The 13,021-nt window shown below is 41.4% G+C and overlaps 1 protein-coding gene across 12 annotated transcripts in view; it reads right to left on the bottom strand.

The window, feature by feature from the left end:
- Positions 1 to 13,021, bottom strand: part of FMNL2 (formin like 2) — a 308,508-nt gene that overhangs the window by 100,105 nt on the left and 195,382 nt on the right. For all 12 annotated transcript variants that reach the window (XM_053215080.1, XM_053215081.1, XM_053215079.1 and 9 more), the window contains exon 3: positions 4,331 to 4,411. In XM_053215080.1, the coding sequence (XP_053071055.1) occupies positions 4,331 to 4,411 (81 nt within the window). The remainder of the gene's footprint in view (positions 1 to 4,330; positions 4,412 to 13,021) is intronic.

Genomic DNA, 13,021 nt, shown 5'->3' with positions numbered 1-13,021 from the left:
CTCTTAACTCTAAATAATCCCGTGTATCACTGAGTTGCAATGCACATCCGTTGTCAGGAACACGATTTCCTACTGAAACATTTATTTAGAGTAACCAAAGTCTTAGGCCACTCTGGAAGTAGGACATTTGACACACCATGCCTTTTAAGAAGAGTTCTATGCTCTCTGTGCTACAAATCCAAACCACCTGCATGTTACACAGTTTTCAAGAAAAGGCTGTGAGAATTCTAGCTCAGGATATTAGGGACCCTTCTCCTCTGTTACCACAACTGTGGTGGAAATAGGCTCATCCAGTTCCAAAGACGAAGGCATCCAAGGACAGGAAGGAATGGAGGAAGGCTGGAAAGGGAGGATGTGCGGTGGACAGATCCAAGCCCTGCCATGCCACAGGAAGGACCTGGTATCCCGGTGAAGACTGGAAGCCTGCTCAGCAAGGGTGGACTTCTGTTACCTTCTCCTTTCCCCCACCTGCTTCTCACCAGGGCCCCAAGGAAGCCAACAATCTGACGGTTTCCTCTGACTGCCATTCTTAAAGAACTCCAAAGACCTTCTTGGTTTTTAGAATCTGGGTATATTGAGATAGATGAAATTAAAACATCCCCAAAACAACGAAAAAAGAGCCACTCCCCACTTTTGTCAAGAAAGGCCTAAGAAATGACAGAAGAGTTATGTATCAGTTGGAGGGACATCCAAACCCGGTGTCTCCTGAAGAGCTTTCCAGCAAGGAGGACCGCTGATGAGGCACAGTCTACAGCCACACAGCTGAGGAACCCATTCCCAGGCCTGCTGGCTGCTCTGGAGAGGCCATTCCCATGTCAGAGTCACAAGTCTCAGACCATCTGCATATGTGGCCTTTTAGAAAGCAACTCAGCGTTCCCAGCTTTGCTTTGTGCACAGTTCTGACTCATTCCCCGTGGCCTTTGCTGGTCCTCAGGGAAAGCTCATCATCAGCCACAATGGCACCCTGTGTAGCACCGAGGACACAATAGGGTATAAAGAGGATCCACCGAAAGGGCTAAGAGGCATACATCAAAATAGAGCAACTCCATCAAAACACCAGGAGATACCAGGAACGACAACAGTAGCAGATAACATTTCTCAGGCATTTACTATGGCAGGCACTACAGTTTTACAACTGCATGGTAACAGAGAAAACCAAACTGACTTTGTCCCTGTATTATATTCTCTCGAGGGCTGTGTAACTGTCAGCGGAACTCAGGACCATGGAGAAACCTTGACATCCACCTCTCTAACACATAGGAAATGACTGTTAGCACTCTGCGCCACGACAATGTATTGAGAATGCTTCAAAACACCACACACAAAAACCATGTGCTTGTGGGGAGCAGCAACAAGGAGCCAGGTACCATCAGTGAGTAGTGTGGAACATTCCCCCTGTCCCTCTCCATTATAGGCAGGCCCAGGGATGAGCGCACAGAGGAGCCCTGGAAATCCACGCAATACGTCTCATTTCACAACTGCACAGCCTGCAGAGAACCACACACCTTTCTTCATGGTCTTTTCCCATGCGACGTATGAATGCACCTCCCCAAATCACACACCAGCACCACCTGGTATTCAATGAGGAGGCTATTTTGCAGAGTCCTGGTCACAGAGATATAGAATTTAGGCTCTTCCTCCCCTGCCCTCCAGGATTTCACTTAAAACTATTTAGCAGAAAATCTAAACAGAATATGCTTAAGAAATGTTCTTACAAGACAGCAAATTAAGTATCTTCTATTCAATGTGAACAAAAGATAAATGAGTTAAAGTATTTAAGCTCTCCAGACACAGGTTAGGGAAGACAACTCAGTCTAGACTGTTTGGCTAAAATTGAAAATCCCGATTTGAAATCTTCCCTTTTCCTCACTGTAGTACAGCTGAGAATCTCAAACCTGTTCTAACTGCAAGCCGTGCCTTATTCCAAGCAAAATTTCCTCTTTCCAGGCTTTAAGCATGAGAATTAAGTTGAGTGGAAAAGATCATTTCCTACTGCCAGCTCCTGACAGAAAGTGCAAGGGTGGTTGATTCAACATCCATTTTATCTTTTTCTCAGCAGAATGACTGATCTTGAAAGGCAAGGCACAGACCAAAGCAGGCCACTCAGGTGAACACATGGTCCGGCATCTGGTCAGGAGTGAAGGTCAGCCCACACAGATATCCTCATCTTTGTCCTTTATGAAGTTATTTGCAATGGAGCAAAACACTCTCTAAACAGCTTATTTGTTTTACATTCTTCGCTTAGCTCAGGAATAATGGTTCCAGAAGAGAACTGGGCCTTTTCCAGGAGAAAGCCACCTTTTCTCTCCAAACATCTCCTTCTTACAGAACTTGAGGATGGACTCAGAGAAGCGTTCTCGAGGAGTGTTCTTATCCTCTCCTTTTTCCTAAGAATCTGAGAAATGTTGAGGTAATTGGGAATGGAACTTGCTGTAAATGAGAGGAGCACTCAGTCTACGCATAAACACCAACATTTCTGCCTCACTTAGCAACATGAGGGTTCCTAATCCTAGGGTCTGAGCCACCGCCTGAAGGTTTATAAATTAGGGAATTTATTTTTTTTTAATTTAACATTTAATTTTTGAGAGACAGAGATAGAGTGTAAGTGGGGGAGAGGCAGAGAGGGAGACACAGAATCCAAAGCAGGCTCCAGGCTCCAAACTGTCAGCACAGAGCTCGAGGCGGGGCTCGAACTCACGAACCATGAAGTCATGACCTGAGCCAAAGTCAGACGCTTAACTGACTGAGCCACCCAGGCATCCCGAAGTTGGGGAATTTCTGAAATTATTTCTAAAACAGAATCTTAGGGCACCTCAGTGGCTCAGTCAGTTGAGAGTCTGACTCTTGATTTCGGTTCAAGTCATGATCCCAGGGTCGTGACATCGAGCCCTGTGTTGGGCTCTGCACTAGGCATGGAGCCTGCTTGAGACTCTCTCCCTCCCTCTCTCTCTGCCCCTCCGCCACTAGCATGGGCACACACACTTTCTAAAAAAAAATAATAATAAAATTAAAAATAATAAAACACAATCTTGCTGCCCCTATAAAAAGAAACAGCCAAAAAATTCTCCTGGTTTTTTTTTGGGTTGTGTTGGGGAAGAGGGGTGGTGCCTTCATCTAACCCTCTGTAATCTGATGAAACTGAAGGCTGCTATATCCTTGGAAAAGGAGACAAGAAAGAGGGGACAGACTCATTCAGGGGGACTGACAGAGGCTCTTTTAAGAAAAGAACCATGCGTGAGCCATATTTGTGGGGTGGGGATATTATGATACTTTGACAGGTACATTCTTAGAAGAGGAGTCTGCACCACAGTCAAGTCACATATGGCATCTAGCTGACAGTCAAGGTCTACAGTCCATCACCCCTAGATTGTATTTCTTCTGCTTGTCTCATATTAACCACAGGACAAAAGGTCAGGAAACTTCCAAAAGGAAGTAAAAGCTGTTCTCATTTGCTCGATTTTCTTGGATGGGGGTGGTGGAGATGTTTAGAGTGGAAGCAGAAGATAAAAAGATTTGAAAAGAATTACAAGAGCCCTAGAAACAGTGGGCAACTAGGAAAAGTGTGCCTTTCTTCTCTCATGAGTCACACACTGAAACAGAGGGAATTCAGCTCAAGTTATTGTTGCTGCAGCCTTGAAAGCAGGAGTTGTGGAAGGTCAACCAAAAAACCAGTGCTATCTGGTGAAGAGTGCCTGTACCCATCTTGAGTGAGGACAGCTCTGCCCTGAGACATCCCAGGACCGATCCCAGCCCGCGGGGCTGTGCCAGGCTACATGCTTTACCACAAGGCATCAGTTTAAACCAATTGTGTGGCTGCACAAAGCACAGCTTGTTTGTAAAAGGAGAGAGTCAGCTGAGAACGGAATCAGCTATTCTCTCTCTACCTTCTTGGGGCCAGGGGCAGGGTTAGGCCCGGGGGAAGCTGCTAATAGCATCAACACAGGATATGAGCACACAGCTGGGATGACAAAGCCACAGTGATTTTTCAACGCCTCTGGAAATGCACCAAAGCATGAAAGACAAGTATTCCCTTTGCTAAGCCTGCTTTTTGAGGGGCCTTAACACCTCTGGACTCGCAGCCCTGTGTGATTGGAAATGGCAGTGACTCAATAACCATCCGAGGTACATGACTCCCATCTCAGGAAAGCACTTTTTAACACCTCCTTACATGAGAAGGATGGCTTTCTTCTTTGTTTCCTCATGGTGGCTGTCTTGCTGGAGGCTCAAGCAGAGGCTATAATGCAGAGGAAGGAAAGTCCCCTCCAGTGCAGGAGGTGCCCGCTCACCAATGAGGAAGGGACAGCAAAGAGTGCAAACAAATCCATCCTACCTTCCTGGTTACAGCTGGATCCAGATAGCCTTTGAGCTTTTGAATGTATGTATGGGGAGGATTCTTCACCTGGAATCGTTCCTGCAGGAAGCACAAAAGTAAAAAGCATGAGGGCTACGAAGGTGTGACCACCCACCCCACTCAGATTAATACTGCTGATCCACGGCTGACATGCATTCACAGTTACTAGTGTGACCCTGCAGATGATCTTGATGTACTGATGGTTTTGAATCTTTAGAGTAAATGTTATTATCCTCCCTTTGCAAAGAAGAAAACCGAAGCTTAGAGAAACTCAGTCGACACAACTAGTCAGTGTTAGCAGTGGATTTGAGCCCACGTCTGCCCTATTGTGGAGTCAGTACACTATGTCTTCAGTGCTCCGCTGCTCTCATTCTAGAATGATGCTTCACGCAACGTGTATTCACGTCCTCTTTGGGCAGGTCTTCCGTCTACTGCATATTTTTTGGACTATCTTCAATGTTGGCAAATAGTTCTTTTGAACGTTACTTTTCAAACATACCAAAAACTTGACTCAAACTGGATGAAACTACTTTGTTTCAAAGATGAGGAATGGGTCAATTGCTAAGAGACTCAATGAGTGTATCTTTGTATGAGTACATAGGCATGTATATAATCATTAATGGGTTCCCGAAGCAGTTCCAAATTAGAAAACCTGGAAATATTTGTAGCAAAAGCACGGTCACTAAAATAAGCATATAATATATATAATATATATTCCAAGGTAGTATTTGAATGCAGATCGGGGATGGGTCCTGAGAATCTGCATTACTAACAAATGGTATACAGATGCTATGGATGGAAGCACACTTTGAGAAACTCATGCCCATGTGTTATCAGGTACTACAGACCGTAAATGTCCAAAGCAGAATAAGCAGCAGTAAAAAACTGGGTAAAACCCAAATGCCCACAAACTATAAAATGGATGAATGCTTGTATTATGTTCATATAATCGTACATTATATTCCAATGAAAATGAACAAACTGTACCATATTCTCCTATATGGATGGATCTTATAAACCTGATGTTGAGCCAAAAAGAATGTGACTTCACTTCTATGGATTTACACAACAGGCAAAATTAAATTTTAATAGGGACATATACATAGGTGATTTTATTTATTGATACATACCTATACATCTAGGGGATGGAGGAAGAGATGATTAGCATAAAAATGACAGGGGATCAAAGTGGGGGAAGGGAAATTCCAAGTGACCGAAGAGGCCACAAGGTTCTCTCTCTTGACCCAAGTAGTAGTCATACAGGTGCTGACTTTATCCTACTTATTGTGTTGTTCTTAGGTTTCACAACTTTCTCTGGACGTATGCTACCCTTCCCACACAAAAAAGTTTAAATGAATCAGCACTAAAAGGAAAAACTAAGATTTATCATGAAATCAAAACAATTCTTATCAGGGCCTCCTCCAACGACAACCTGAAAAGATGCTTTTCTAGTAATTCTTTTTAACCTGATTATTGCTTATGCCACAATGGAGTTTTAGTATTTCACAACACTGACAACTGGCCACCATGTTCAAGCACGTGTATTTCCAAGACAGGGAACCACAACATCCTTCCTGGTCCACTCAAGTCTTCTTCCTTATAGATATAGAAAAGCTTTTCTAAACATCATCTCATTATTATCAAAAAGATCATCTCATTAGTGAAAACATACATTTTATTGTTATTTAAAATGCTTTAAAATAGATGGAAGGGACTTGTAGTGAGACAACTGTCCATATTTCCCCTTTATTTAAAAATGATCAGGGGCACACCTTAGTGGCTCAGTCAATTAAGCATCCAACTCTTGATTTTGGCTCAGGTCATCATTTCATGGTTCATGAGATCAAGCCCCACTTCAGGCTCCTGGGATTCTCTTTCTCAACATAAATAAACATTTAAGAAGATGATCAGGAGACGTTTTAGAGTAGATGAACTGATTCTCAACATAGCTGTTAACAAAAAAGATCAGCATGTTTGTAATTATTCCCCCTCCCCCATTTTCCAATCTGCGAGCAACTTCTAAATAACAATTCACAGGTATTTGACATCTCTAGTGTCAATAGTCTATGTATAAAGTCCTTTTTCTTTTTCTGTTTTTTTTTTGTTTGTTTGTTTGTTTTTAAATCACCATCACTTCACTAAGGGGCCAGATAGGATCCAACTGCCACAGGGCTTTAACAATAGCCCAGCTGAAGACTAAAATAATCACAAAAAAACTCCAAAAAATGAACTGATAAACCATCTAGAAGCCAGTTACTACATCCAACCTTATGTATGACAATAGATAATGCCAGAGATATATCAGGATATCAGAAAAACTTACTTTTTAATAATACAATCCAATTATCCAAATTTAAAATTCCTATGGCCAGTAACAACTCAAACTGTGTTCCGTTGTGCTATAGCAAATACCTCCTACCTCTAAATATAAGGTCCCGAACACAGGAAACTCAACATTAAGTTTACTCTGACCAATGTGGTATTTACCTGAGGACCGACATTTAAATCTATGGACAGTTGCTGAGAGATGTCTAATGACTGTTCTTGTACATAATATCTTCACAACAGAGGAGCTGTATTTTTTCCTTTAAAACAACAAGATCTGGTTGACTAGCACATGTAACATATTGTCATCCACTCAATTAGTGAATCCCATTTTTGACAATCGATAAATGCACCTTTCTCCATTTTCTGCTCAAGACTGTCGTGATCCAGAGGGGCTTTATCAAATATGCATTTATTGATCCTATAAGTATTTCCTTTTAATTATTCCCCTGAAATTATAGAAGTCTGTAATTAATACATACTTTTTCCAATGCGCTTACAAAAATTTGCTGTTGTTACACAGTTTTCATTTGTTTGAATAATTTACTAATCTATTTCCAAAACAAAACAAAAAAACCACAACAGAACATAAAGAAGCCTGACGCTTCACAACATAGGAGGTCTACATTGTATCTACTACTCAGAAAATTCAAGCCTCCATCCAGGGATTTAAATAAAACTGGTATGGAGAAAGAATACAAAGAAAGCCCCAGTCATTTTCCTAAAACCTGGAGTTGTCTGTCTAATCTCAAAAGGGGCTACTATTTGATTTACACATCCAGCATCTGGCTCACCAAACCTCCTCCCCCCGCCCCCGCCTGCCCCGTGTCTTCAATATGGCCGTTTGCACAATAAAAACATTTGGGTAACTACTCTGGAGAATATCAGCACCTCGCCAAAACACATTTACTTTGAAGGACATTGGAAGGATTACTGGCATTGTATTTATTTAAATTAACAGTTTTTTCCCCTATATATTAGAATTTGGGGTTTTGCACTGAAAGCCAAAAACGCCTTGGCTGGCAGTTTTCCATCATCCTCACCTCCAGGTCTGCTTATCCCATGAGCGATTTTCAATAACTAGTTACGTCCTTGCCCAACATCACACTGACACGAGTAGCTTAATGACTTGAGTCCCATTATACAGAAATATTCTTCTTGGGGATAAAAGTATTCTTTAATCATGGTGATTTGTCAATATGAACTGATGTCATTTGGAAGAGCTTTTAAAATACTAATTTCGGGGGTGCCTGGGTGGCTCAATCAGTTGAGCATCTCACTCTTGACTTCAGCCCAAGTCATGATCTGAGGGTCATGGGATCAAGCCCCGCAGTGGGCTCTGCACGGAGCATGGAGCCTGTTTAAGAGTCTCTTCTCTCTTTCTCCCAGTGCCCCTCTCCCCTACTCATGCTCTCTAAAACAAAAAATATATATAATTAAAAAAATCCAAATTTCCTTCAAAATGTCCACTTATATAACATGACCACCATCTTGACCTCCTGCCATTTATCTCTTTGTGTGATCAAACTTTCTTCATGAAACGTTTCTGGATGGGAAATAACAATTGCTCTGGGGCTTTTTAACCATTCCCCAGAAGCATTCAAAGCAAAGAGTGCACAGTTACCTCTTAACATTCAGGACACCAGGCCACAAAATGCACTGGGAGGGAACAAACCTTAGGACCAGAGAATCTTTTTCCCCCAAGGAAAGGCAGACTGCCATGTGCAGTGCCTCATTTGGATGTGTCTGGAGTCTTGCAAGCTTGACACCCTACGTTCTACTCCAAATGGACTTTGAGCGCTTGTTTGGAGGCTGTAGCAAGGGAATGCAGCTACTTATACACTTCTGACTGAAGAAAGGCACTCCTCTATCAAGGATGGTGCTCTTCTTAGACCAAGAGCACAACTTAGGGAGGGACACACAAGGAGTGGTGAAGGATTAATGGGATGACAGATGTCACAGCCAGGTCACCTTCACATCCAAGAATCACAGAATCCTCATTAAGCTGCCATGTCAATTGCAAGTATTTTAATAAATTAGAGACCTAGGAGTTAAATTTCTCCAGTAATGATCTCAAAATTTCTTCTCCCTGCTAAAAACGACTTTATTAATGCAAACCCAAGAAGACAATTACCTTTCCATCTGGGGCAGTGCTTTTTGTTTCTAAAAGATTGTTGACTTATCTTTCAGTAACACTTTACAGTTTATCATATTCTTTAAACCTCTTATCACACTCAAGCCTCCCTATGTGGTAAGTAGATATTAACTCCATTTCATAGATGGGGGAAGTGAAGTTCAGAGATAAATTATCTGCCTTAAATCAGACACACACACACACACACACACACATCAGATCAAAGATTCAAACTCAAGCTTTCTGACTCTCTGATCCTTGTTCTACTATACCATAGTAAATGTGCTCATCTAGCTTTTGATAGAATAAAAGCTTTTAAAAGGGTAGAAACATGTTCTATTTGAGTTCCAGTACAAAGAAGAATACTTGGCACATAGACTTAATAATGTTCAAAAAATTAAACTTATTCTAAAAATCGTATACAAGTCACGTCTCTCATAAATTAGGGGTAAGTTTTTAAAGTTTAAAAGCATGTAAACAGATTGTCAACACTCTGTACAGGGCACATACCCAGTGGGTTCTGTGCTAGATATAAATTAGCTCAAACTAATGTCACAGCTAAAGGACATTTGTGGATAAACCTCTATGGTATCTCTCCTGGTGTATCTCCTAATGACTTCCATAATTACACATTTCTCACTAATTCAATCTACTAATGCTTATGCTAGCTAGCCTCCTGCCTCCCCTCACTGGCCACCAGGAAGGTTACCTTGCCTATGCAGAGGCCTGCTCTGCAGAAAAGGAAAAGGCAAAGCATTTATTGGATTCCACTTAATAACTAAGGTTCAAGACTAAGGCAACCCAAACCAGAAAACCAGGCCATTCTCAAAGGAACTCAGTGAAGGGGCTGGGCAGGGATATACATACTGGGTTAATTAAGGAAGTCACAGTCAACGGAACTCATCAGCTAGGCTACAACATGGCCTTTTCTCATTAGACACAGACAGGCAGCCTTAGGTTCTAACCAGCTGAACTGTTTCTTTGGAACCTTCCTCCATGCCCTCCTTTCTTCATCTAAACCTAATAAAGTTTGTCATTGAAAGCCTTTCTACATAAGAGTCTGGAATTGGGCACTCCACTCATCTAGCAAAACATTTCTGGTCCTTTGCATCCTCTCTATCCATGTGTATAATTACATGAGAAATTACTTAATTGAGGTTAATTTGGTGTCAGCTGGACTTACAACAAGCATGTCAGAAGCATTTCCACTCCATAAATTGGATAAGCAGCTCCAAAATCAAACAGAATTTCATTCAAGTTTACCTTACACCTTAATATTCTGAAGTTAAAGGAAAGACATTATAGCAAGACATCTGAAACTCGAGGCAATCTCTGGGAAATGAATGGCTCGTGGGGGGACACACTTACTGCCGAGTTTGTCCCCACGTCTGAGACCGTCACAGGGTCATTGGCTCTATTTCGGTAGTCTATTAGCAGAGCTACATAAACTGCTTAAACACTCTTAGGGATGAATCAGAGGTCACCATCATTATGCCGTTATTAATGTTTTATTATTCTGCTCCTACAGTAATTTTTAGATAGTGAAAATTTAAAGGACTTTGCTTTTATGCACATAAGCTCACTACGCTTGAATGATTTTTCTTCCTAGAAGCTGAAAATAGTTGGGCTCCCTTTCCCAAGGCTGAGTCAGCAAACTGTGGTCTCTAAATGAGCCATAATTACAATCACTATCATTGCCATTAGTGTGTACTAATTTGCAGCATTTAGCTTGGTGCTAAGTGCTCTTCAGAGCTCTGTTGACAGGAATAATCCAAGTCCTCAAGGGGTTTACCCTCTAAAAGGGATAATGCTAACATGAGTTCACAGGGAGAAAAAAAGACAATAAAATACCATATTCATATTGTATATAGGGGCATCTGGATAGCTTGGGCAGTTAAGTGTCCGAATTCGGCTCAGGTTATGATCTCATGGTTTGTGAGTTCAAGTCCCGCGCCGGGCTCTGTGCTGACAGCTCAGAGCCTGGAGTCTGCTTCGAATTTTGTGTCTCCCTCTCTCTCTGCCTATTCCCCTGCTCACACTGTCTCTCTCGGTCTCTCAAGAATAAACAAACATTTAAAAAAAATTTTTTTAATATTGTTTATAGACAGAGATGAGTTACAAAGTACAGCAGAGGCCAAGAAATAGCACACGTGTGTATGTGTGTGTGATGGTGTGGGTGTGGGGGGTTGCAGAGGGGTGCCAAGATCTGAATCAAGGCTCCTAAGCAGGAAGGACTAAGGTAACTCATAACACCTCAGCTCTCACAGGGCCAACCATTTATACGACTAAAAACAACGTCTACACAAAGAGATCTAGCATCCCCCCAAGAAATCAAGAGTACCAGAGTCCCCAAGGAAATGCATATTCCATTTTCCCCCAAAAAGACAGAAACAAATTCTGGAACTTCAGACAGGCTATCAGACTCTCGCACCTACAGAAAGTACGGGTATGAAGAAAGAGGAGAATTTAGAGAAAATAAGGAAAAACTATTAAGACTCTAGCTACTCACAATTATAGACGATTAAGAAGGCAAGTTGAGACTCTAATTTTGTGTAACCACTACCAGAGGCAATGAGTGTCAGCTGCGCTCCTACTTAGAAGGGTCCCTGTGGTTATCACTGGAAGAAAAGTTTTTGCTAAGGAAGCCCCTGCCTCTGAACACCTTAAATCTTGCTATCACAAGCAGGTCTCTCTTTCCTGACACTAACATGAAAAATACCAAGTTTAAAAAATTTTTGATCCTTTTATTATTTCATTCATCCAAAACACATTATGCAAGACACTGTGTAAAAAGCACAAAATGAGGGGCCCCTGGGTGGCTTAGTTGGTTAAGCGTCCCTCCTCAGCTCAGGTCATGATCTCATGGTTCACGAGTTCGAGCCCCGCGTCGGGCTCTGTGCTGACAGCTCAGATCCTGTGTCTCCTTCTCTGTCCCTCCCCTGCTCATCCTCTGTCTCTGTCTCTCTCGGTTTCTCTCAAAAATAAATAAACATTTAAAAAAATTTTTTAAAGCACAAAATGAAACAAATTCCATTCCAAAGCATTAAATCTGATCTGTGAGACACAACAGACATTGCTGTAATACAATCCTGAATACGGTAAGAGCCATATGTGATCCTCTGGAAGTTCAAAGAAAGGTATGGCTTCTTCCAACGGAGAAGATCAAAGGAACTTCGCTGGAAAAAGTGGTTTTTGAATTGAGTTTTAAAGGGCAGGCAGCATATAGATACCCTGGGTCAGTGTGAAAGGCAGGAGACAGAGGAGTTTTCCAGATGGGGGTACAAGGAAACAAAAGTAGAGAAGCATGGGAAATGTGCTGGTAACATCATGGGTTTAGCTGGGTTCCAGTAATACAATTTATGAAAGATAATGGCACAAGAACCTAAATGTAACTTGGAACAGAAAATGGTGGATGTCAAATAATCATCTCATACGAGACAACAAGAGACCTATGAGAGACATAGGAGAGACAACAGGAAGTTAATAAGGGGTTTTAAATAGTGTAGCAACATACAGTTAATACTGTACAACTCTTCTTTCTCCATCTGCCAACTTTAAAAGCTGGCCATTTCTGCACTAAACTAAACTTGAAAAATAAGCATGTCAGATTCATTCCACAGCCATAGTTTCTTGGAGAGCCCCGAAGCATTCTTCAGCTCTGAATATGAAATCATTTTCCTGGTTGGAGAGGAGAGGACAACTTTCCAAGTGTTCCATTACAACCCTCAGACTGAAAATAACTTTTAATGAGACTTTTCCAAATAATTTCCTTTATTTAGACTAGCAAAAGTTTCTTCTAGTTCAACAGGTCTTTCCTAAACAAAACATCCTACAATTCATTCCTTAATAGATAATATTAATTCAACTTATTTAATCCTTTTCATAGTTCATCATTTTTCCCCCACTTTAAAAATTGTTTTAATTAAATTTGATAGTCAGGTCATACTTCTAATAAAGTTTATTATCTCATGTTGTCCTAAGCAAAGATTGAACCCTGACTGCACTGGACATGTAGCGGTGTTAAGTAGTTGTAAGTTGAGGATGTAAGAACTGGACAGAGTGATGGAAGGTTAGATTTATACTGGAAAACCTTAGAAATAATCTTCACATCTTCATTCTCTCCCCTCATGGGCCAAAGCTTTCCCTTCTTTTAGACTGGCATTTCTTAAAATATTTACTACCAAAAACTAGCATTTAAAACAATCGAGGAT

This window comes from Acinonyx jubatus, chromosome C1 (assembly GCF_027475565.1).
Source record: "Acinonyx jubatus isolate Ajub_Pintada_27869175 chromosome C1, VMU_Ajub_asm_v1.0, whole genome shotgun sequence".
NCBI classification, from domain to species: Eukaryota; Metazoa; Chordata; class Mammalia; order Carnivora; family Felidae; genus Acinonyx; species Acinonyx jubatus.
Note: the sequence above shows the minus strand (reverse complement) of the source record. Positions and strands in the feature narration are given on the sequence as shown.